The sequence below is a fragment of the Centroberyx affinis genome, unplaced genomic scaffold (genome assembly GCF_046629955.1).
Source record: "Centroberyx affinis isolate AG114_WGS23_722 - 3 ecotype Tasmania unplaced genomic scaffold, CSIRO-AGI_Caff_v1 ptg000112l_1, whole genome shotgun sequence".
NCBI lineage: Eukaryota > Metazoa > Chordata > Actinopteri > Beryciformes > Berycidae > Centroberyx > Centroberyx affinis.
Window position 1 is genome coordinate 339,202 of NW_027278814.1, and position 26,446 is coordinate 365,647.

Here is a 26,446-nt window from a genome sequence, read left to right on the forward strand (position 1 = left end):
AAGGACTTCCCGTTTGCGGAGACATACTGCGCAAGCGCAAAGGGTATTTCCGGTTGTTGCTAAATTAAAAGCCCCCGAAGACAATTAAGTGGCATTGCGGTATTTTTCCTGATGATTATCAATCGCAGGTAATAATAATAATAGGTGAAAATAATTGTTAAATCCTTAAGTGGTCTAAAACTATTTTAACACATTCGTATGACTGGACATTTCTTTTAAAACTGATACCCTAGATAAGCATTGTAATTAACGATTACGGTATAGTTTACGTAGGTTCAATCACTAAATCACAACATTATGGCTTATAACCAGTGATCTACTGGGGATTAAAAGGTGGGAAACCTATGAACTCCAGTTTGTGATCACCATAAGGCAAACAACCACCAGTAAACAAAAACCTCCTTTTTTTTTAACAGTGTTCTACTACTTTGTGTGATGATTATTCATTCAAGTTCCCTACTCTCTATTCTCAGGGTCGCTGGGGGAGTGGGGGGGGTGGGGGGGGGGTGGGGGGGGGGTGGAGCCTATCCCAGCATACAGTGGGAGGATAGCAAGGAGACACCTTGGTCTGGTCGCCAAAAATATGGGTCATTTGAGTTCATCCTTTTCCACCACCATGCATTACAGAAACAAAAAAACATCTATGACCCTTTATTGCAATGTGTTTTTTTCACTTGGCTAGAGGAGTTCAAAAAAAGACATTGGAAAAAGGTGTATTTTGTTATTAAAAATGGCACATTTATTGCTACATTACTGTTATATACACGACAGTTCTCAATATCTACTTTATATATAAAAAATAGGAAACTGGAGGCACTTTGAGGACATAGCCTACATAGATGTTGTCCCCAAACATGAGTGAGACAGTGAGTTCTGTAGCAGGTTATCTGTTGTGGAGGACATAGGGGGGCCGAGTTTGTTACAAAGAATACCAGGTGTGTGTTTTGAAAAAAAAAAAACCTCAATGGAAACTCTAGACATCTTCCTCATATGTAAAAGAAAAGTAGCAATGTTTAGTACTAATTTTCCATATCTCATCAAGAGCACAATCTCTGGGGGAAAGCTGAATAATTGATAGAAAACAATGTTTGGGGCTAGTCCATGGGGGAAGATTTGTGATGATGAAACAAACTGACAAAATGACAGGTAGTAATGACAGGAGGTAAACCAAATACTGTTACATATCAGTATCAGCTTACAATGATAAAGCTGATGAGGACACACACCGCTGTACATATATATCAATGCACATGCCAGTCAAGGATGAAATTATATTTCTTTAACAAATTCAGTACATAATAGATGAGAAATTTTAAGTACAGTTTTCAGCGTCACATTATAGTCAAAGTTGTAGACGTCAGTTTCTCCATCAACTTACTACATCTATTGACACAAGCAGACACTGAGGGAGTCAGTGTCATCAATGAGTGTAATTCTTCATTTAGATGTGCTGAGACATTGTCAAATGTTACCCAAGTAAATCTTTTTTTTTTTTTTTTATACATCTGTATTATAAAAAAGGTACAACCTATAAATCCTCAAATGCAATGTCATCCACCATGTAGCAGAGAAGTATTCAGGCACTAGTGAGTAACCATTATCAAAACTCCCAAAGTCAGGAAAATGACTAAGGCCACCCTTTTGATTCATTTTTATGCTTCATATGCAGTCATAATGAAACATTGAATTATGTTGCAGATTGTGCAGAACGACCCTACCTCACAATAACCAACAATTTCATTAGGGAGCTGGACATCAGTGAATGCGGGAGTGGGGGTACGCTGAAGGGAAAAAAACAAACTTTCTTGTGTTCCATTTTCAGCAAAACTATACATCAGGTTATGTGTCTTGCAAACACCAGAACATTCCAATTACAACTGGCTCGACAGGCTTTTGTTGAAGCAGGCTTTCAAAAAAATGACCAATACAACAACCGTGTGATGTTACAGCCAGATAATTTCGGCATTTCTAACATCTAAGCACCTGGCACAAAATGTTCAGGATGAAAGAACACACCTCACTTTGTTCCTGGAATCTAAATTGAGAGTTGTCTTACATTTAAACAATGTAAACAAAAAGAAAAAGCATTCCAAAAGTAAAAACTCATACAACTATCTTACAAAGTAAAAAATAAAATAAAAAAACAGAATGATAAATCAATTCTACAAAAGGAAGATCCTTACAAACAGGTTTTGCAATTGTTCAGGAGGGGAAAAACAAACACCAAAATGCTCTTCAACACAGAGCAACAACAACCAAAAAAAGTCAGTCAATGGCAATTGGGGGAATTCACCAGAAGGTAGCAATAACACTCATGATCCCTTTCAATACTCAATCTACCATTTCCATCTTACCCTTCCAGCAAAGTGTAGTTTACCAAAATACAGACTGCTCCGAGTCTTACATTAAGTCTTCATGTTTTGTTACCTGGACATGTGAGTTCACCATGCTGTAAGAAAGTGTCTTTAGCTGTGGTGCGACAGGGGCGCACTGAAGTGACACTGGCTGCATTTGAGGCAGAAGGTGCGCACTGACCGCATGTCCACTCGTCCCGGCCGAGACCGAGGGCAACCGACTTGGCGATGGTGAACGATGACGTGAGCGGCAAGGACGACTTCCTGTATGCTTCAGTCCAACAGCAGCCTCACAAAAGGATGCTGGGGAAGACCGCGTCCACGACTGCGTGATCCAGCATCACTGCAGATCCTGCGTTCATAAGGAGTTCTCGCTCACGTGTGTCGGTGGTAGATCCCTCTGTGGCGGTCTTTCCATTCCATACACATGGCAGTGACATTGATAGATGTACAGGACTTGGGGATAGAAGGCCGAGGGATCCACAATTTAAAAAACAAAAAATACCCACCACATACACAAGTCAGCGACTGTGGCACCTTTTCAGCCAAAAAAAAGAAAAAAATACAGCCAAGAGTTACCAGCATACCAGCAAGAGGAGTCTGTCCTCTGACTGTCCAGTCTTTTAAATGCTGGATGTCTCCAAACCTACCTCTGTATTTCAGTCATCATATGAGAGGAAAAATGATAATGGCCTTTTTTATCTTACCCAAACACTATGCATTAGGCCTATATCAGGCAAATGTTCAGACATAGGTATTATTCAAACATTGGATATACTCAGGTGTCCGCTTTGCTTGTAATGAATGTAAGACCTCCTTTTCAGATGGGAATGCCAAATAACTATTCAAGGATACAAATCCTAACTTTGCTCACATGAGCAATTGATCCAAAAGTTCTATTTGATCCAAACAAGTTTTGCTCCCAACATGTAAAGCAACTTTTTTTTTAAAATGTCTTACAAAAACATGACCATTAGACAGAACTTCCTCATGTTCAATTTCCACCGTCTCCAAACCAGTCTCCTCAGTTCAAGGTATTGTTATGGTAAAGATTCATAAAACTTTATCTCTCTGTATGAGTGTGCTTGTTACTCTTGTATTCATGGTCAGGAATGTGGCCACCTGCTTTGTCAGTAATGAGGTGTGTGCGTGTGCTTTCCATATGTTGATTAACACACACTGAGATGCATGACAATAATAGATTAAGGCCACGTGTTCTAAGGGCTGTACAATCAACAGGAACTGGAAGAGAAGCGAGAAAAAACACAATGAATGTCCACTCCAAAGTAAGGTTCAAAAGAAATAACAAAAATAATTACAGGTATTGATTTGCTACATTAACATGCAGTTTACTTAATAGCTGTTGACTGGTGATGCGCCCCATTCACAGGCACCATAAAACCCATTGTAAAGATTCTCCAGACTGACCTGAGAATTACATATGGCTCACAGGGTTGTGTCCATCGCCTCCTAGACCGGGGTGACCCCCTCCCAGCTGCATCTGGGGGTCCACACCAGACACCTTCTCCTCCTCTCTTCTCTTCAGGCAGGCTGCCTTCGGATTCAAATTACGCTCTTTGAGAAAAGGACACACGGGTTAAACACAAAATCGAGAAAGACGTTTCATCATTTCATTGTGCTTTGCCTAAAGAGTTGAAAAAACAATTAAAAGACATTAAAAGCAGCAAGGGCACACTTCTGAATAGACAGATAAGTCAATCAATTTGGGAGGAAGGGGGGGTTAAACGGAAAAGCAGAGTGCAAGAAAGGAAAGTGGACAGTAGGATGAGACAGCTGCAGGAGTTTGGCAGAAAAGCAGGAACATACTTCCTCCACTCATTTCTCTTTCTTCCTCATTCCTTCTTTATTTTTCCAAGTGGAAAAGGGAAATGGCAAAGACAATGGCTAGTGCAAGTGGAGGTGAGAGTAAGTGAGGACAGAGTAACTTTCCGACTGGTGGTTGGGTAGTAGTGGGTGGTTGGACTCTGTCCCCCTTTGGCTTTTGTTGGTAAGAGATGGTTGGTTGTCTAGGTGGATCAGACTGACAGGCAGGCCTTCCTGTTTGGGCTGACCTACCTCGCACCTGCTTCTCCAAGCCCAGTATGACCTGGACAGCCTGCTGCAGGATGATGAGCTTGGTCTGGGCCTTGTCGCTCTGCAGATGGACCTGACACATCCTGCCCAGCTCTCTGAAGGCCTCGTTAATGTCACGCACGCGCACCCTCTCCCTAGCATTGTTAGCTAGGCGGCGCTCACGCTCCCTCTGCTCCTTCTCCTCTGCAGTCAGGTTCTCATCAGTCACCGAGACAACGCTGCAGCTGCTGCCGAGAGGAGAAGGGGGTTGGAAGGGCTGGTTAACACACCCAAATCACAACCCTTACTGATCCTACTCTGAGGTGTTCACTGAAGGTGTAGCTGTACAGGTTTAAAAGATTCTGACTGTTTTTTTCCCCCTACAGTAAGGAAGGAGAGTCCTAGTGCCGTTACTGGGAAAGTTTTTATCCTTCATGTCTGTCCAAGCATGATACAAGCTTACAGCTCTTAGACCAGGACGAGAACAGTGGATTTGTTGAAGTAAGATTCCAGTAGAGTGGTGCTGTGTTGCAGGAGAGCGAGCGGAGGGGTGGAAATCGAGGACATGTCTTTCTTGGATCTACAGTATGTCCTTTTGAAGACTAATAATTAGTCTTTCTAAAACAAAAATGCATATTCAGGTCTTGTAGAGAATAAACTAATTGGCAACAAATGTTTTTTATCCATTCTTGGCAGACACTTCAGTCGGTCAAACTCTCTGAAAAGTTGCAGGTTCCTTTGTCACATTGAGTTAGATGGTGTGCGTATGATTTAATGCCAAGATCAAATATTTGATGCCAAGATGAAACGTTCCAGTTGAATTGGGGACAAGGACTGACAAATTTATCCTCAAGTCTAACCAACTTAAGTTAAGGCTTTTCTGGTCATTGAGGTCCAGGATGGAAGTTGAGGGGATATAGGGACTGTCCAATAGGACAAGAGAAGTATGAGGGGGGAGAGAGAAAGGGAGAGAGGAAGCAACACCCTCTGCCAGGTATAGCGCATAGACAAGGCCACGAAGAGAAAGCCAAGGAGAAAAGAGATTGGAGGCATCATGTTAAATACATCAGCAATAGGAGATGTATTTATCTGAATGTGAGGAAGAGTAGGTCACTTCTGCCATCTGCAAAAGGAAAATGAGAGAGGGGTGGGGAGAGAATGAAGAAATGGAAAAGTTTGTACAGAAAACGGCAGCAAAATTAAAGGGTTAACATCTGAAAGGTCAGGACATGCAGCACAGAGACACTGCAACACAGAAGTGGGAGGCAGGTTAATACACATGACGACAGACAGTCCCTGCTTTCATGTTAACCTGTGTCGTATACTATATGGACAGACTTATGACAGGGTGCACGGGATGGCAGTAAACAGACAGCTATACTAAGAGCAGAAGTAAAAAATATAAAGAAGAAAGGACCAAAGGATCATAACTCAAGGGAAGAGAGAAGCAAAAAAAATGTGGTCTCTTCCAACAAATCAAAAAGGTAGTTTCAAGTCTATAAAAGCTAAAAGAACTTCTGTATGAAAAATGTCTCAAAGGTTTGATGCTACATTGGTTAGGAAAAGCACAATGAGGCAAGAGTGGTAAAAGCAAATGAGGGGACACAAAAAAAGATGTAATGTTAATCCAGTCAAGGGTGAGGCAGAGAGACATGTAAGCATCTTCACAGTGGAGACAGACAGCCAATTGTAAGACTAGGCAACACATACAACATCAGGACGGACAGCAGCCTGCAGTCCTGTATGTGTGACCCGAGGAGCAAAACCTTGTAGGATGAACCAGAGAATGGGCACGTCTCAAAACAGCCGCACACAGCTTCATTTCTTAATCCCCGCTCCTCACTTTGTTGATCTTTTAAAATCCAAGACGGACCCAAAAAAACGTATAGCGCCTTCACTAAATATTACCATTAAGTAGGCATCATGTGTCTACCAGTATCAATGGAGTAAAAGAAAATACATGAGGAAACCATGTAATCTAAAAAAGGATCTAACTTTTGAATAACAGGAGGCATGGGACGTGGAGAAGTGAAGCCATGTGGGAGTTTTGGATTGTAAAAGGGGCCCTTCCCCTCCTCCTCCTTTCTCCCTGGACCCCCACTGACCTCGAACTTGCTGCTCCAGGTTGAGTATAACGTTAACGGCCTGGTGCAGTATGAGCAGTTTGGTCTGGGGTTTCTCATTGCTCAGATGGAGCTGACACATGCGGCCCAGCTCCTTAAAAGCCTCGTTGATGTCCCGCACACGTAGCCGTTCGCGGGCGTTGTTTGCCACCCTCCGCTCTTTCTCCCGCTCAGCCTTAACCTCCACCGGCAGATCTTCATCGTCATCCACATCATCCCCACTGGCGAAGAGCCAAGCGAAATGGCAGATGAAGGGGGAAGGAAACAATAGTATGGGTACGGTTCACTGGAAATTACTTCCCAATGATGGTGTGCAGTCAATTTTTCCTATTCCAATCAAGTCCACTGCTGTAACTACAAATTAAGTCTAACAAGTCTAAAAGAATATTCTTCAAAATGGTATAAGGTAATTTGGTTACAAATTTTCCTATAACACCTTCCATTTACAACTACCACTTTAATAGCTGATAAATCTTAGATCAGCTCATTCTAAGCAGCAGTACTAAGATATGTGTAAGCCGAGTAGATAGGTAGTCTAATTGGTTTTTCCAAACAATTGATAAGAAATGAGGCATGTCTTACGGGGAAAAAGTGTTAAGATCACCTAGACTGGGAAGTATCTCTATCAGCTCCTAGTTCAAGAATTGTGTAAACCACTATTTAAGTGGCATGTGATTAAAATAAACTTAAAATTATGTATATCCACTAGCGATAAGATACTATTAATAATCAATTTAGTCTCTTTATGACCTTCAACAGTCTTACTCTGCTCTACAAAAGGTCTGTAAATGGTAAATCTCTGAAACAATGTAACAAAAAAGTGAGGCACTTAATAATCTCACTATCAAATTAAACACAAACTGTAGAGCCGCATTCCACAGTCATGCCTAAGTTTCAGCATAATTTATGTCCATAACATCAAGCACAGAGCAATTTGAATAAAGAGCTAGATATTGACTATAGTGACGTCTTACCCGTTCATTCAAATTGTTGTCTGTTTTGAACTTAATAGGCTAGTGCCCATACACTCTTGCTGAATTCTTGAAATAAATAATCAGAAATTAATGACCATACAGTGTAATCAGTAGAAAGGTTGTAAGACCATTTCCTGACACATATGGTACTTGGGCTTATGTGAAATGAAATCTGATGTGTAAATAAGTAATATTTAAGTTGTATTAATGTTAGACAAAAATATTTTGTTCCACATGAAGGAGGGTTTTAGACACCTTGTTCGAATGCGGCCCTTCATGTCTTTTTTCTCATCGTCCGACTTGTCAGCAATGGAGGAGTTCTCGTCGTCCTCCTTGTCCTCTCGTTTGATATCATTACCACTGGAACGGGATATGCTACCGGGCAGACCTGGGGGAACATGAGGAATAAAGGCACTGAGCTTTAACATAAAAGAGGACAAGTACATAAACAGCAAAATATTATGAAGCAGCTTATAAATCACCTATCACGATAGGGTTTGGGGAAAGTATTACCACTTATAATAACTTGCTCACTTCCCAAAATAGATTAGGGAACACAGTGAAACAGAAAGACTCACCGGTAAAACCTTCAGGCTGAGAGCCTGGCTGGCCAGAAGGAGGGCCGTGGTGACCATGCAAAAGTCCTCCACTAGAGGGCAGACCGACAGAGTCCTCATGGTGACTGGAAACCTACAGGACAGAGATTTAACATCAACAGTGATTCAATCATCTTGTTAAAAAAAAATCTAATATTGGCAAAAATAAGGGCAATAACAAATGCATACCACCCTCACTCTGAGGCTACATTCATTGGAAATCACAAAGCCCATTCAGTCATTTGCTGCTAGCCTTCCAATTCCACTTTTCATTAGTCTCACCAGTCCAGGCAGGCGGCTGGCCAGTCCCAGCCCTGCACTGTTAAAGGCCTGCGGCAGTCCTAGGCCAGACGAGAGCAGGCTGTGCATGTCAGCCAGTCCCGGCCCTCCCTGTCCACTGGCATGACGCTGAAGAACATGGATGGCTTCCTCCAGACGGTCCTCCATTTTATTCTGCTGTGGAAGTGGAGGGAGAACAGTAAAGAATGTGGCAGCAGAAGATGATGCGTTTACAACCATAATCAGCCGGTGCCTTTCAACCCTCAAAATATCAGTGCATGTATGCTTCCACTAAATATAGGTGACAATCTTTTGATGCACATCTCATAATATGGAAAAGAAAAAAATAAGGCATGTTGACTCACCAGGGCCTGAATTCCACCCTCAAAGTTAGGAGAGGGTGTGGCCTGGCCAGAGGACCTGGTCCACTGGGATGCGGAGCCTGAAAAAAAGAGAGGATCACAGAGTTCAGACAGATGCATTTGCCCTCATTTATCAAGTGAGCGTGTGATCTAAACTGAAAATGAACAGGCAGGTATTACCCCACATAATTTGCCTTTGTTGTAACACTATTGATCTCCAGCGTACAATACTAAAAATCCTCTTATCTACTCAAAATAAGTATGCTGCAAATAGAAACAAAAGGGAGAGGGTTCATTTCTCTCCATTGCTGTAAGCAAATTGGCCTGTTTAGCTCCATTGTGCTTTGATAGATAAGTCCTCATATCACTTAAGGATTTTATTTGAGGGCCCTGTCAAATGTGGGTGTACAAGGCTGCACTCGTGATCAATATGTGCAAAACATAGGGCTCATTCAACTTAAATCTATACATCGTATATGCTGGACTAAGCAGAAAATCTCTAAAATATACACAAATATACACCCATTAGGTCTTACACATGACTGATGTGAGATAGAAACAGCTAGGCGTATGCCTGTTTTGGTCATTTGTTATTATTATATTTGGGTCAGACATTCAGAACTGTATGTTTATAATTACGTTAGAAAAAATTAAATTCACATTGCAAGCGAAGAGGGATTTGTTCTCCAACACCTGGGAGGCCTTTATGCATCTAAACATTATGCCCAGATTATTGTGTGGTGAATACTGTAAACAAAAAACACTGGATGTATTAATGTGTGCTAATGTGTACCAATTGTATTGTTTTAATATGGGTAGCTAATGTGATGGAGATATAGACACAAATGTCAAAGAGATATAGATAGATATGGAATATGAATTTGTTTTCTATACTTTGAATGATGTATGAATTTTATCCACAACTGCAAGGTCAGGTCTTTTTTCATAATTGTTATCATCAACACCACCAATATTTTGTTTCTCCCTCTCATCCTCACTGTATTGGCAGCTGTATCTGATGTATTAAGTATATGGACTCACTCATGGACTTTATGTAGAGACAAATAAGGAAGTGAAGTGACCCCTCCGCCCCATTTTTATTTTTACTTTACTTTATTTTTTCCTTCCACTCTCTACAGTTATATTTTTTCCTTCCACTCTCTACAGCTATATTTGGATTGTGTGTGTGTGTGTGTGTGTGTGTGTGTGTGTGTGTGTGTGTGTGTGTGTGTGTGTGTGTGTGTGAGAGAGAGAGAGAAGGTAAAGTTGTTTATGGGGTGAGGAATCATGCCATAAAGTGTTACATTTATGTTTATTACCTTACTACTCTCTGTACTACTTACAACATGATTGCATGACTCAAAAATGAATACAAATATTAATAAAAATGTGGTTGTGCCAACGTAAACGTGCTTTTGAATTGGAATCTTGGAAGATTCCTGAATTAAATGAGAAGTTTCTTATAACCAACTCACTGCTAAGTCAGATGACTTCAATGGCATGGTGAATGAAAGCCAGTATAGATACAGTCTATATCTGTATTAGCAGTAATAAGCTTCACAGACTGTATTCATACAGATCATGTGGGAACTTGTACACAGTGGTACGTCAGCACAAATTCCTAAAAATACATTAATCAGTTCAACTTTAAATGTTTTAGTTCCACTTTTGTCCCAATAGATGGAGCTACATTGTCGCTGTAACCCATTCAGGCTTAGTCAGAATGAAAACAATACATTTTTCAAAGATTTTATCATTCCCTTGCACAACAGGAAAGACCCTGTAGTGAGCAAACAAAACTATGACCAGCCAAGTGACCTTGGGGCCTCAGGAAAAATGACTACAGCTACCCACTCACCTGATATGGCCTGGGGAGAGCCCGAGGGTGTGGAGGGAGATGGAGGGAAGGCGTTGCTGTTGGGGTCTGAGGGATAGATCTGCACACAGATAGATTTCGAATTTCATGACACAATATCATTCCACCTAACACAGTATACAAAATAAGGTAATATAGAACATTTAAAGCCGTTCTTACGTTTAAGTATTTTGAGAATGTTTTCTTCTAGATAGGAATTTTTATACTACTTACAGATGCCAGGGCTTTTCCAATTTCAGCCCCAGAACTTCCAGCAGCTGTTCCCCGATTGGCTTGTGAAGAAAACAATGCAGATCCATTTAAATCACAACCAATGTTTGATAAGCAATTCTGCCACATGATATTGAGAAACAGAAAGAGAACTTTACACAAAGACATAGAGAGATGGGGGGAGTTTGAAGGTGTGTTTACCCATAATGGTGTCAGTGCCAGTGATAGGGGGTGTGTGGTTGGGGACTCCGTAGCTGCTGGAGCCAGAGTGGAAGCCAGAGGGATGAGTCCCGTTCACCTCACTGCCATGCAGAGGGTAGTTTTGTGGGGAGAGGGGCAGTGGCTGCCGTTTCTTGGAAGGAAAGACACCCAGACAAAGATTTAAACACAGAACCAGACAGAAGCTTTCAAAGATGCATTAGTCACCAAGTGTCAAAGACCTCATTATGCCTTAGTAAGGAAACCGGTCCAAAGTGTGAAGGCAAAGCTCACCAGTCTGTCTTGGGGGTTGATGGCAGTAAAGGGACCATGCTGGCCCAGATGGGGGGAGTTGCCCAGCATGGCAGAGTAACCAGGCTGAACCATCGACCCGGTGGAGCCCCATGGATCAGGGGAGGGGTGGAGGCCTTCTGTCAGGGGGCATCCAGGGGAGGATGGGGGGGGGCAAGAAGGGTGAGGAGGAGGAGGGTGAGGGATAACCAGCCACAGGAGATGAAAGACAATGAAAGCCACATATGAGACATGTCACATTATTGTGATGACTTCATTCAGCCATGATGCACCATTCAGCACCCAGGCACTGCAGGGTGTTATACTGGCAGAGGGCTAAGCCACCCGGGCTTCCATGGACTTAAGGATATGATTGGGAACTAATTTCCCCAACCATACTGTCTATGTAGGAACATTCCAGGTCATTACCTAGGTGTGCAATGGGTTTACCAACAAGCATACATACATTTGACAACAGTTACTCATCAGATATGATAATTTAAACCAAACACAAAGAACATAAAAAAATCTTAAGGCATAAAGGCATATCTACTGACCTTGCATGTAGAATGGCCCTGGGTAGACATTTCCTGGCTTGGAGGCAGGATACCCAGCACTGTCTCTGTTAAAATCCTCTCCTGAGGCTGGTGCATACACCTACAGATCATACACAGAAAAAAAAGAGTAAAACTTATTGACTCAGTGCTTGAAACTTTCTCACTAATCACTATATGGTTGTGAACAAGCTACATAATATATATACATAAATAGTTTTTGCATGAATGACATATGTATTGGCATCTTCCTGTTGAGATACTCTGCCCCATTTAAGTTCCCTGCAAGCTCCCTTGTGCAAAGCTGAAACTAGGGGAATGCCCACATATGACTTTTTTTTTTTTTAGTTTAAATTTTTACATAAGAAATACGATAAAACTGAATCTGAAACTGTCCAAACGAACTTCTCCTTGATCAGAAAACATAGTCAGAAAAAAAACTTGCACTACATGCCTGATTTAACACAGCTCTTCTGTGTTCCTTCCTGGACTAGAACCCATTTTACTATCTGATTTTACTACTTAATTCAATAAACATGTTCCAACATTTTAGCAGACTGGAGCACTGAGCATTATGGATTGGATGTGCAGTGTCAGGGGTTTTATTAGGCTCCGTCTACCCTCTCCGTGTGGCTTTAACATATTACCCTCTCAAACAGAAACATGCTGAGAATGGTTTAGAGATACATAATTCTCACTCTAAACACAGTGAGACGTGGCCATAGAATAGGAGATGCAGTTGGGTTTGGTGTGTCTTATAATGGGTATAAAGGAACCAATGTTCTGAACCAGCATACCCTTCTCAATCAGGACTATTCTAGACGAAAATCAAGTATCAAACTATGCGTCTGAAAAACTCAAATCCAAATGGACTGAAGTTTTCTTCTGTAATTTGATTAAACAGAGAGAGAAACGAGAGGAAAGAGAGGGGAGAGGAGAAGAGGGAACGGAGAGATGCACTCCTAATTACTGAACCATCTGCCGAATCCTGGACGGCAGCCAACTCCACTGGCAGCTGGGATAGAGGGATGGGGGAGGGAGAGAGAAAGGGGAGGGCTGTTGTTCGTGGTAGCGGGGGGAGGGGGCGGCGGAGGGGCGGGGGTAGAGAGGAGGAGGGTTAGAGAGGGGGGTAAAGGAAGAAACGGAGAAGAGGAGGAAATAGGGTGCCCAGAGAGCAAGAGTGGGAGGAAAAAAAAAAAAAAAAAAAAAAAAAAAAAAGAGGTGGAGTAAGAACCATCAAACCCCACTATGTATTCCCTTCAGTGATCTAACAAGTATACTTGGCAGGGGGGGAAGATATGTGGCTATAAAATAAAGGGCCTACAAATACAACACACTATAAATACACGCTGCAAATGAGTGACTGGGTGAATGAGTGGCTCTGTATTTTTTTTTCGCCTCGGCAGTGCAGATACACAGCTGTAGGAGCTGGATGTCCTGTATGGCAGCTAGTCTAATACTTTGCAAGCCAAGGAGAGGCTTAAGATGCCAACTGGAATGTGAAAAGGGGCGTAATCTGTGCACATGGGCTCCCATGGACTGACTGCAAGGGCTGAGATATAGTTTGGAGCTGCAGCAGAACTGGATGTTAGTACTCACCGAGGAGGGCAGGCCAGGGGGCACCTTCCTGATCTTTTTTGGCTGGGGATCTGAGGGGAGGGAAAGAGAGAGAGAGAGACTATATAATGCCTATATAATGCACCGATGAATGAGTTAATTTGTGCAGCTCCCTTCCCTCAGTCCTGCTGAAGGAATCTATCCATCTGTCTTTATGACTGCTCATTAATGCCTAATCAAAGGTATTCTAATCTGATGTTATTCAACACCACTGCCGTTTCCGCGTTGCAAGCTCACAGTGATGGCCCTCTCTTTTGCTAAGCAGAAGTGAGATTTCTCAGAAACTTTTTTAAACCCTCAGTAGGAGAAGTGATGATACACATGGTCTTAAATATAAACCAGAACAAAGAAAACACTCTCTCTCTGAAAAGGAATCTCTGAGAATCAGTGGTTCTACACCCTAGTTTATGATTGGACACTCCAACGCGTGCTCAATAATGTGTTCCAGTAGTCCTCTGCCCTCTTACCCATGCTGTCCTGTGGGGGTCTCCTGCGAGGGTTGGCCCCCTGATAGGAGGAGTAGAACTGGGAGTTGGACTTCAGGCCAGACGGGGAGAGGGCATCAGGACTGGGCATGGGCATCTCATTGGGCATAAAGCCCGGCTACAGAGGGGGAAAGGAGAGGACAAGCTCAAAATAGAGTAAAAGGAGAGGAATAAGTGAAATAATTGTGGAGTGATAATAGGAAAAGATAACTGACTGAGAAACTCAAGAGAACAGGAGGAGAGGAGGGGAGATGGTGCAACGCCTGCCTTTCTGACTGATTTTACCTGTGTTGGAAACGAAGAGTAGGGTCCTCGCTCAGCCTTCCCTGTTGGCATGAGAAAATAAATCAGGTCATGATCACGAAAATTGAGCTTTTATGCCAATATTAAATCACAATCTGGCCATTCCCCTTTCTCCAATTGGGCGCCTCCCATCTGCTGTGGTGAGTGTATATGATGTGTAGTATTTATGGCTTTGGACAGCAAAACAACAACAAATTGGCCCATTATAAACGGTCCAGGGACAATTGTGCCCCCCATCCCCTTCCCCACCCCCCTCCCTTGACAGTTCAATTGAGGAGAGCTATAGGCCACCGTAATCCCAAGGGAGAGCCTTGTTTGTGCATCGTTGCCCTTTACCCTGCCCCCCACCCCCCCCACTCCAACACAAACTGCAACACACACAAACAAACCCCTCCCCCACCTCATCCCTGATTACCCCGCTCCCCTCATCCATCGCCACCTAAGCATAAATATGGATTGCCCTGACTTGGTGCATCAGTGCCTAACCTGTGAAAGGTCTCTCTCTCACTCCCTCATACATACACACACACACACCCCTTTCATTCTTTTGGTTAAGTCACTTGTGTATTTCAATAAGCATGTTCTCCCTTCTATAAGTGGTATTATTGGAGCCATGGGTCTCATTTGCCACTGATTCTGTTAAGGTTTAGATCAAAGAAGATGTGTGAAGTTATGCCGTCTAAGCCTAAACAGCTTAGTTGAATTTAAACCTCCTTACCAACAATCCCTGGTCCAAATACGGGGGCAGGGGCGATGCCCTCGTGCTCATTGTAAAGGGCTCCTTCTCCATACCCCTGAGGAAAAGTTAGCAGAGGCTTTAGGAACATAATTAAAACAGAGCCTGTTATTAAGTTACTGGATCATCCAAAATAAAGAAGTGCTTCACTGAGAGACTCAAGCCCAGTTGCATGACATATACATGGTCAAGTTCAATGTAGTGAGGTATGGCCCTACCCTTCCCTGGCTGAAAGAGGGATTGTTCTGTTCTCCTGGTCCCCAGGGACTGGACCCACTCCTCTCATCTATACCTGGAAGACAAAGAACTGGGTTAGGTCTATTAACCATTCAGCGGCAGACACATTTTAACAAGGTTTTACACCTCGGCTTTGCAAAACTAAGAGTCTAACTTCAGAGAATTGTAAAGTTGACCTGCTTTGATACAGGTTTTTCAGGCTGTTCAAAGTAACCTCCACCGAAGAGCTTCACTTCACAACTCACACAGAGACAGCATAGTGACAGCGCTGTCACATAGCGTGGATATGAGCTGTAGGAAGTTTGAATAATTAACACCCAGTATGAGGCTTCCAGAATCATCCTCGACATTCTTCATTCTCCCACTCCACTCCTTTACATTTTCCATGGCAACAGTCATTCATAGCCATCCATTCTCTCACATTTGGCCCACACCTTCCCCTTAACACAGACCGAAGGCCTCAAACTGACATACTTGACACATGTTATCCCTGGCCAGAGCACTGTAGCTTTCAGAGAGGTGAATGTGATTGAAAGGAGAGTGATTTTAAAGATTGGTGAAGCAGAAATTCCTGCCTGTCCCCTTTCTCTCAGTCTCCTCTCGTACTGCAACACAGCATCTCTAGGGGAAAGCTGAAGCTTAATTGCGTACTGATTTGCATAATTGTGCATATTAATGAAGCTCAGCTCTATGAATATTCATATTTTTGTTTTGTTGTCTAATTAAAAAGCGGAGAGGGGAGAAGGGAGGGGGGAGAGGCGGGCTAGAATCATGACAGGATCAGCAGTAGAACAGAATGATGGGTCCAGAGCGCTGAGAGCTGCTAGATTGCCGTGACAACTGTGATCTATACACACGACACCAGCGGAATAAGAGATGAAGGAGACAATGTCTTGTTCCCTCTATATGGCTGACTGTCACTCTGCACGTCAATCAAAGAAGAGAAAGAAAAAGCATGAACCATTCATTTCAGTTGTAAATCATCAGTACCCAATCCCTAGAAAAGAAAAAGCCCCCAGTTCCGTGTTTTGTATTTGTGGCTGGGCTACCCTTTTGTTTACATGTGGATTACAGACTGGGCCTTTCACAAAGGAACTGACCGGGTAGAAAAAGTTAATTTTGTATTCAGGGAGTCAATATTACCTATTGTGTAATTAAGTACTAAGGGGCTAGGAAATAAGCCAGTTACAGAGTCAAACAAATGGTCAAATAAAATGTAAGTATAAAGACAAGTTGAACTGGCTGACTACTGTAATGGAGTAAAGTGGCCACATTTCAACTACCATGCCTCTATTTCCATGAATTCAGTGCCATGCACCGTAGCCTAAACTGAGCTGTCTGAAGAATGATTCAAAGCCAGTGAGTAAGAAATGAACATGTGGTATTCTTTTCCCCTCTTTGCGAAGACTGGCAGGTTTAAGGCAATAGAGACAGAAACCTGAACTGACACCATTCAATGTCACAATAGCAGGGTGTAATAGTGAGCTCTGCAGGTAGCTAGCTCCACAACCCTTCCTGGCAAGGAATGTTTTTTCCAGGGAGGGGGTGTGAGGTTAGCAGGAGGTATGGAGGAATTGGGACAGAAATTTCCTGGAATGAATGGATGGCATGGAAGGATTCACGGGAGGGTCAGCATGTGAATTCACACTTGTAGGTATTTTTCACTGGCACTAACATAAGCTAGCATTGGGTTAGATATAAGGAAGAAAATGAACATGATTGAAAGACTAATTTGAACAGAGTAACTATTGAAAAGACAAACCCAATAAAACACCTCTCCACAAAACCCTGCTTTACAAACCCACAGATACATTCCAACACAAAATTATGTTAAATTATGCTACACTAAACCAAAACAATATATGACGCAGAATCTCAATACAGTTTTCATCAGGGTCATGAGACGTGTCAAAACCAAGAGCACCACACTACTCAGGGAGACTACCAGGACTGGGAAGAGAAAAGCGGAGAGAAGGGTGAGTAAGGCCAGACAAATTCTCTGGTGAACCCCAATGCACTTCTCCTCCCAGTATACAACGCCCCTTTAAGCATGGCTAGTCTATAATTACACAGGAAGAGATACTGGAAACAGACAGCCAGCCTGAGTCATAGGCTTCATGAGCAAAACTCATGCACATACATCGACTAAACTTGCAGACATGTCTTCGTTTTTACAGGGATACTGCCCCAGGCACCTATAACTGAGTGTGGCGTTTTTGTCTACACACCTTCTTCCTTCCCCTGGCAAAGTGAGTCACACAGACACAAAGCATGATGTCAGATCAAGTCTCAAGAGAGTGAACACTGTTAATGAAATACTGAACAATGTACAATAACACAGGCCTGGTTGTTTTAACTTGTGAGTCACCAGAAGCATTTCAGACAACACAGTATGCCCCATACCAGTAATACATACAGCTCTCAGTTGGATGTAGTTCATATCTACAGCGGGAGGAACCCTTGTTCTGACACTCCTTTTGTACAAGTAAATGTCACCATGCTCACTATGTATTATGTAAAGCTTGTACAGCATTGTGTGCCAGGATTTCCAGTTGTAAGAGCAAATCTAATCATGTCACTTTTATATCCTAAGTCTGTGTGATTCACTAAGGGCATCTGCTTTTGAAAAATGGAACATTCATGCAAATTTGAAACTCCTCCCCTTCTGCATTTCAGCCCTTACCAAGGTTTAAAAATACATTTCAGAATTCTCGGTTTCTGGTGACCAATAAATGAAAGTGCATTGGCAAATGGTTTAGCTGACTACTAGTTAAAGGGATCTATGCATTTGCCAGGCACATGAGACCAGGGTAGAGATGTTATAACCACTGAAGGCTCTTAGAAGTTCCCCTCAGCCACACATGTTAAACATGTTGAACCTCCACTAATTCAAACCTTAATCATGCTGGGGAAAAAATGACATTTAACTGGCTCCATAAGGACAACACATGGCAGCTGCTCTACAAAAGCAGGAATGCAATAGGAACAACTCAATTTATTTGAAACTAAATCGAAAGATACAGAGAGCACAACAGCTTTAAACGACCGGAAAAAACACACCGTGTAGGAGAATCCATATGAGCAAGCTAAAACCTTGCTACACATAGACACAAGTTGTGCACTTGTGAGCTGCGGGCTTTCACGGTGAAAGCATACCCTGAGCCACATATGCTACCTGACTATCCAGCATCCCATTGTCAGAGTACCTAATGCACAATGTGCAGCCCTGTGCTAAAGGCTGAGAGATAATACTATGAGCAGCCGTTGGATTGATAACGGCAACGTGTCTCTTTTGTAAGCATGCACCTTGCTGCCACAAAAGAACATCTAAGTGGCCCTCAAGTGAATAGAAGAAATAGAGCCCCCCCATACCCTCCCCCACCCCACCCAGCCAATGCTTGCCTCGTCTTTCATCTTAGCTTCAATATCCTGTTTCATTTCTGTTGCTACCTGAAAGACCAAATGCACTTCTAGAGGTAGGAGAGTGACAGAGGAAGGTTCACGAAGGGCAAGTAGATCTGCTATAGGAGGGATATAGATGGAAATAGGAAGACATTTTTGAAAAGCTGACCGCTCGTGGTATATGACATCAATACAAGAGGGCCCAGGGATACCATACAAGAGAGGGAAAGGTCTGATATTGAGGAGATATTGTCTGTCCCTGAGGTCTGTTTATAACCAGCTGCATGCATTTCTCAAAACTGACTATGAGGGTTGGGTTGCTTAAGTTGATGTTGAGGATAATGCTGCTAGGTGAAAATGAATTATGTGAGGGGGAAAAGTAGGGTGCAAGATTGCAGGACATGGGAATACACTTTTTCACAGTGTAAGCAGTGGAGATTAATTGGGTTGTTCCCATCAACCCCCACCCTCCGCCTTTGTCCTCCCACCCTCAGTAGATAGTGATTGAATGGCAACAGCTGAGAAGGTGAGGGAAGGGACACCTGCAAGGCGAGGGGTAAGGGATGAGGAAGTGTAGAGGAGATGACGCCTGATCTACATAACATAACATAACCAGGCATTCTTCCCTGAGGTTCTTTCCAATGATCTGTGATCTGAAAAGTCGCTCATCAGATGCAATGAAGAATGGGAACAATTTCCTCCTCCATGACCATTCAAAACACAGCTAGTGAATGGGGGTGGGGTAGTGAAACTAGAAGAAGGGGCTGCTGAGAAACACCAACAGCCCCTAATGTCAACAGATATATTGGGGATCATTACAAAGCAATAATGCCATTACAACAGTAGCTTGAGGTGAGAGGAAGGAAGAGAAAGTGACATTTATTTTCTTTGCAATAACAATTTACTGACATGTATTTTTTAAAATCAAGAAAATCAGATCCAGAAGAATGACAAAAAGAAAGAAAGAAAGAAAGAAAGAAGTCAAATGAAGTGGCTTATTATGATCATCTGACTTTTACATAGGGGTAGTAATAAATAAAAAGGTTTATTATTGTCTTGGTAAAACTGAAAGACTTACCTGAACCTCCAAACTGACTGCTAGCCAGAGTAGTTGGCCGGTTCTTCCCATTTGAAACTGGTGGTGCAAACATCTGAAATGGAAGCATTGGGACAGTAAACAAACCATTGCAAGTCCTTCTGCAAGACCTTTACTTGTGCAAAGGTTGATTAGGTGCCAATTCAAACTATCCTACAAAGATTTAGACAACAGATGTGAGAAGCAACCTACGCATTCCAGCTTTGACTGAGTCAGTATTGAAAGTAAAGTGACGCACAACACAACAGTCTAATAAAAAAACAGGCTGATTTATGCCTTGCAATCCTTCAAACCCTCAGCCTGACACATTCATGGATGTCCTGACATAGTATTTCAACCTTCTTGACGACTCTTCAAGACTTTTTTGAAAGGAAAAGTGAATGCCTTGTCATGTCATTCGGTGAGCATAGCATGAATTGTATAGGATGTATACTGGTCAAAGTCAAGCATTCTTTAGAGACATCTTACCGCGCTAAAATCCAGCAAGTCGCTGAGCTCCTTGTCTGTTCCCACTGCAGCCATTCTCTGCTGCTGTTCACTTGGCCCTTTCAGTCTCAGCAAGCGACTGCAGGCAGAGGTAAGGGGAACATGAATACATTTTGCCCTCTTGTGAGATGGTTAACTAATCTGACTGGAAAAGGCACACAGTGGATGATGATTCAAATGCATTCAAGTTGCTCATCAAGACTGCGACAACCCATAAGGCAAGTCAATAAAATGACATTGGTGGGTAGGCCAACACACCTAACCTAACAAACCATTCACTCAGCTTTTCAGCGAGCGTTGCGAGGGCTCAGGTAATCTGTCTACCAACGATGTGGTTATTACTGAATAACCTATGCCTACATCATGAGAGGGATGGCATTCAAGTGGCACATCCTTGTCTGAGACCATCACAGTGTATTGAGCAAATAACTCAGTTTGTGAATAATTCAGTCAGCTGTAGGGCTTTCCCTGCTAGCCCACATCTAACATGTGTATCTGAATTATGACCAATGATTAAGCCACAAGGCCACACTGCACTCCTACCTCAGCCCCAGGGCTCAGGCTGCTTCTTCTACCTCAGAAACCAACCTGCTTTAACAGCTCTTTTCGCTGAAACTTACAGAGTAATGACATGGCATGTTGTCTGCACTCTCAAATAGGTAATTTGTGACTGTCCCTCATCAAAGCAAATACAACACAGGTGTCTAAAACGACTAAATCAGTATCACTTCTAAGAGGTAGTTCAGTGAAGAATGGAAAGGCCTTAAACACCAAAAAGCAGCACAAGAATACTGTATATTAAACCAATTTGTTTAAGCATGTGTTCACACCATTGCAAGTAATGACCCCAAGTACATTTATGAGAAGTCAGAGAGATGACTTCACCACTACCACTTCAATAACTCAGTTTCATTTTCAGGGCATGACTGAAAATTTGCTTTTAGTCTAAAATAACAGTAGAAGCAGGAATTAGCTTGAGTTAAAGGATAATTCCGGTTGTTTTCAACCTGGGCCTTATTGTCCTAGTTTTTGCCATCATGACGATTGATTGTGTCACTGTAGAGCTTTCATACCTCCAAATTGCCAAGAGTGCTGCTGTCCAACACACACACACACACACGGCAAACACAATCACCCAACAGTTGAACCCAAAAAGTGATTAAAACACGTCCTTTCAACACAACAACACTCACACTGCAGTTAAACATGTCTTTACATAGCTGCATTTGAACAATTTTCACAACATTTCATATATAATAGTTCATTTGATCGTTTTTTAGCAATGCTCACATAGGGCTGGGCGATAGGGTTGAAATCAATATCATGATAATCAAAAGGATTTTTCTTGATATCAATATATATCACAATATGGTTCATGTATGCAAAATCACTTTAAATAATCAAATTAATGTTCATCTCATTGAACCGAATGGTAATGTTAGGTGTGATGTCAAACAGAAATATTCAAATAATATTCCTACCATACCTCATTTTATGAGAGTTTTTAAGTAAAATTTGCTTGTCATCATCAATTTAGACAGCAGAGATGTGTGTCACGATATCAAAATATCTTCATATCATCACGATATGATTCCACTGAAAGATGATAAATGATAATATTGAATTATCGCTCAGCCCTATGCTCACATACTTCCTTATTAAGGCTACTTTGCTGGCTGATGGTTTTCTGCTGTGTTCAAGTAATATCGGAAGAAGTGGACAGGCTTTCATTGCTTCAGCTCTAAAGTGTTCTCTATGTGTTTAACTCACTGGAACGCCCACATTCAAAATAGCCTAATTTGTATTTATGAATTTAAAATCAACCATAAACGAACTACAGCAGATAAACCATTTCTCGCTTTTCATAAGTAGGGTTGATTGTATTAGTGCAAATTTAACTGATATTTTTGATACTTTGACTGGCGACATTGGTGGATCCTCTGTTATGTTTACCCCGTGTGTTGACAAACTTGCACAATTTGTGACGACAGGTGGGATATTTCAGCCCCAAATTCCCATATATCCTATTTGTAATCACAACTAGGAGGTTAGCGTGAATGGTTTTTCCGCTCTGGAAGTCGGCAGTGCGTATTTACAGAAAATCCAATGTGACATAAACGCTGCATCAGAGTACTTCAACTTCCTACCTGCCAGCTAGTTCATGCTAGGTAAAATAACATAAATATCTTAAATTGCAATATGCAAGATCCAGGCAGCGGATAATTGGACATTTTATGTAGGCAGGTCCCATTGCTGTGTCAGTGTTAATGTGTTCAAAGGATTTTAATTGTTTTTTGGGTTCAACTGTTTGGAGATTGTGTTTGCCCTGTTTTTGTGTATTGGAAAGCAGCGCTCCTGGTGATATGGAGGAATTCAAAACTCTACAATGAAGTGATGAAATTTTGAACGCAATCATGATGTCATTATAGAGTCATGATGGCAAAAACAATGAAAATAAGTCCCAGGTTGAAAGTAACCCGAATTATCCTTTAATGTTGTGGAAACGCGGCTATTCGTGACATTAGTAAAACATAGACCCATCACACCAAAACTGAGTTTAGATATCTTTACTAAGTTACCACTCAAAAAATAAGTAGCCTAGTTACTTTTGTTTTCATGCCTTTCCAGCTATCATACTGAAGCTGAATAATCCAAAATTACGTCCCACCCCAGTTCCTGATTCGTTTCATCAAAATTAGTCTTCTTTTGAAACTGAGCTAGCTTAGATGAGAAACAGCAGAAAAGCTTAGGCTAAGGCTACTTTTTCCGTGTGTAAGTATTCCAAGTATTGTTCCTATTTTGATTTTATGGAGCAAAGGGATAAAACAAACAGCTATGTGGCTACCCGGATCATTCGTAGGAGAGGTAGCCCTAATATTTTTTTCCCGATTTTGAAAGCAAGGCAGGATGCAGCCACCAATTTCGAGGGTGTAACGGAAAACTAATATAAAGAGCGGCCCAATGAAGTACTCCCAGTGGGTAATAAGTAATGTAATGATATTTTTTTTGAAAAGAGTAACGAGTAATGTGCAATACAAGCCAAACACTGCTTGACACTAAATTGGCTTGCAATTTCTCTGTCTCATTGAGCTGAGGTCAAAATGGGGGAGAAATGCTTAGCCCCTCCTAACAAATGGAAGTTAGGCTACATACGCCTGTCTTAAGCACCCCCCACCTTCGGCCTGCTCAATTGGAGAAAAGTTTTAATCCAGAAATAAAAAACAATATAGTTGGAATACACGCCTGGCGTTAACCAACAGGCAGTCAGTTATCAAAAGGCTGTCGTTTTCATGACTCATCGATTGGTTTCAATCTAGGAGACTTTAAAGGACCTAAAAACCTGTTGCCTACCCTCTCATCGAGCAGGAGAATGGGCCACCTCACTGATGAACACAAAGACTCAGGCCAGCAAAGTTTCACATGAGTGCCCAAAACACAACCAAATACCAAAACGTCCCATTTTCTGTCAACTGTTGATCGAATTGGGCCTAACGTTATGAGGAATGGATAAAATAAGGCTTTAGCTAAAAAAAAATTCTTGTTGCCTTGGTTGTTGTTGGTGGTGGTAGTGGTGGAGGGGTAAAAATAATATCCATATTATTTGTACTAAGATTTATCATTACAAAATGATGGTTTGTGCCAGTTGTTACAGTTAACTAGCCTACAATGGTGAAACTCCAAAATTTGGATAACAGGTGGAGGAGCTTGTCATTCTGGCCGCGACCATGAACGTTATAAAACAATTCAACAATGTCTAAGCTATGTTCCACGGTTAACGCTAATGCATTTCTTGCTTCCAGAAAACATACTAGTGATGGCAAAATCCCTGGAAGAATTCAGCTAAATCAGTCTGGTAATATGCTAATGTGCTGTAACGTTAGCCCATTGAACTGAACAAAGAAGTCTTTTCCCCACAAGCTGCAAATACTACTCAATAACACGGCAAGCTCGCCCAGGCCGGACGAAAATCCAAGACCCCGCTTTTCCCGGCCGTGGCACTCAATACAACTTGGACGATGCGCTTAAAGTTGATTAATACTCCAATAAAAATCGTGCAGACAGTTTCTCTTTGACATGCACACGCTTAATAAGAACGAATATTTGTCCCCACGTTTACCTGGACTCAATAATCTGGCATCCAACAGGGGGAAATGAACGCCTGGAGTAGAGAGAAAAACAAAGTTGGGGATAGGATCCTTCCCCGTGGTCCGGACCGTGGGCTTGATGAAGATGAGGAAAGACAATATGAACCGCTCCTCCGCTGCCTCGTCTCGTTGTCGTCTTCGTCACGAAATTGAAACAACGTCTCTCGACGGAATCATAACTCTTGTGCTACTCCGTTTTCTTATTGTTGTTGAAATTGTAACCATTTCATTTTCCTAGTAGACATTTTAACAACCTCCACATTGTCGGTTCCAACGGAGTATCACTCCGCAGCACAGCCTACGAGAAGAGATGGACGCTAAAACATCAGCGGTGTCCAATTTCAACCAGACGAAGAAACCGACCGAAGCTGATTTTGATAGTCATTGATTTGATACGACGATCTTCTTAAATATCGCAAAACGTCACTGGTTTGTAGTTATAAGCAAAATACTGTATTATCTGAGTAGCAAACCGCGGGGATCTATGTCGACTGGCGGATGAGGACAGCGGAAAGCCCAACAGACTAGTGACAGACCAGAGCAAGATGGAATGATAATATCGGAGCGGAGGACCAATTGGATACGAGGAAATTTTGATTGGCATGTGGGACGCCCAAGTATCTTTCAACATTATCCTTTAGGGCAGCCTCATTTTGCCTACGGGTTGCATTTTAATTTTGTTCTGAAATACTGCCTAAGCTACAAAAAAAAAAAACGTGCATAAATTGTGTGTGTTGTGTGTGTGTGTGTGTGTGTGTGTGTGTGTGTGTGTGTGTGCCAGAGAGAGATGTCTGATGAGTTTCAGCATGCTCAATTATGCAAAACACTGGCAAGAATTTATTTAAGAAAGTTTCTCGTACAGTGGATTTTGAGTGGCCATATCTTTTTAAAGTCCATTGTCAAAGAAAGTGGGTTATTAGTTGGGGTGACCTTGCTCTGAAAACATCTCACAATAAAATTCACAATGTTCCAGTATGAAAGATTATTCTGAACCCAAAGCAGTGTCCGCAATACATCTTTACTGTGTAATAGTGGTTCAGCAGTCTAGGTGATTAGGACACAAAACACTGCGAAATGTAGGCCTATGGTGAGAGAGAGAGAGCAGCTGAACACCTCAAACTCAGAGATGAACCATCTCTGAGTTTGAGGTGTTCAGCTGCTCTCTCTCACAACATCCTAACCATTCTGTGTTCATAAACATTCATTTTGTCTGTCTGAATCCATCTACATTGGTTCATTATACATTTTACAAATTGTTTGTCTGAATGAATGTCCTGGTCCCCGTCCAGCTGTAGCTGCAAAGAGCAGACAGCTGTGTCTGGCATGTTGGGTGCAACATATAGACATCAGCATATGTGTGTTTAAGTGTAAGAGAGAGAAAAAAAACATAATTTTGTCATCTTTCAACACCCAAACTGCAATCAAAAAATGATTTCTCTCTGGGCTTCGGTGAGCTTATGCCATGAAATGACAGACTCAGAAAAACAGTTTGGTCCTTGGTTCTCATGAGGTGTAGCTCAGTGGTTATGTAAACAAGGCTGCAGTTAGTGTCACTGTTTGTTTTGAGACTTTCTAGAGAAAACCTCAACTGGTTCAAGGGGAAACAACCTCACTAACATCTGTGCTGGCCTTTACGAGAACACTCAGCCATCCAGTTTGTGGTTCACACACACACACACACACACACACTCTCACGCACACACTCTCAAATGCAGACATGCACTCAAATGCAGACATGCACTTGAGCACACACCTGTATGCCATTAACAGTGGGCCTAAAGACAGGTTATCATGTTATCCTTTTAGGGCAAAATTTACTGCAGAACATTTTACATAGGCACAAAAATAAGCAATACATGCGTAAAAATTGCACCCTTAAAGACAGATGCAGTCAAATGAGTCTGAGGCTATAAGTGCGATACACTGTCACTGGCACAACTCGGCTCTAGATAAGTTCGCAATAGAGGTGGGAGCGTTCAGGCAGTGTGAGCAGATCAACCCCATTATGACAAAACTAGTCTCATGTCACAGATTCGCTAGCGAGGCTCC

The 26,446-nt window shown here is 42.1% G+C and overlaps 1 protein-coding gene across 1 annotated transcript; it reads right to left on the reverse strand.

Annotated features, from left to right (window-relative positions):
• Positions 1-686: 686 nt before the first annotated feature.
• On the reverse strand, positions 687-24,671 carry LOC139650131 (transcription factor E2-alpha-like). The gene is made up of 20 exons (XM_071526691.1): positions 24,370-24,671; positions 20,235-20,331; positions 19,749-19,821; positions 15,250-15,323; positions 15,014-15,089; positions 14,278-14,318; positions 13,975-14,110; positions 13,490-13,539; positions 11,894-11,993; positions 11,340-11,476; positions 11,049-11,199; positions 10,851-10,909; positions 10,620-10,698; positions 8,765-8,841; positions 8,403-8,576; positions 8,103-8,214; positions 7,780-7,912; positions 6,533-6,771; positions 3,783-3,929; positions 687-3,596 (listed from the first exon to the last, which is right to left on the reverse strand). The coding sequence occupies exons 2-19, from the start codon at positions 20,286-20,288 to the stop codon at positions 3,790-3,792; spliced, it is 1,905 nt and encodes a 634-aa protein (XP_071382792.1). The 5' UTR covers positions 20,289-20,331; positions 24,370-24,671; the 3' UTR covers positions 687-3,596; positions 3,783-3,789.
• Between the last annotated feature and the right edge of the window lie 1,775 nt (positions 24,672-26,446).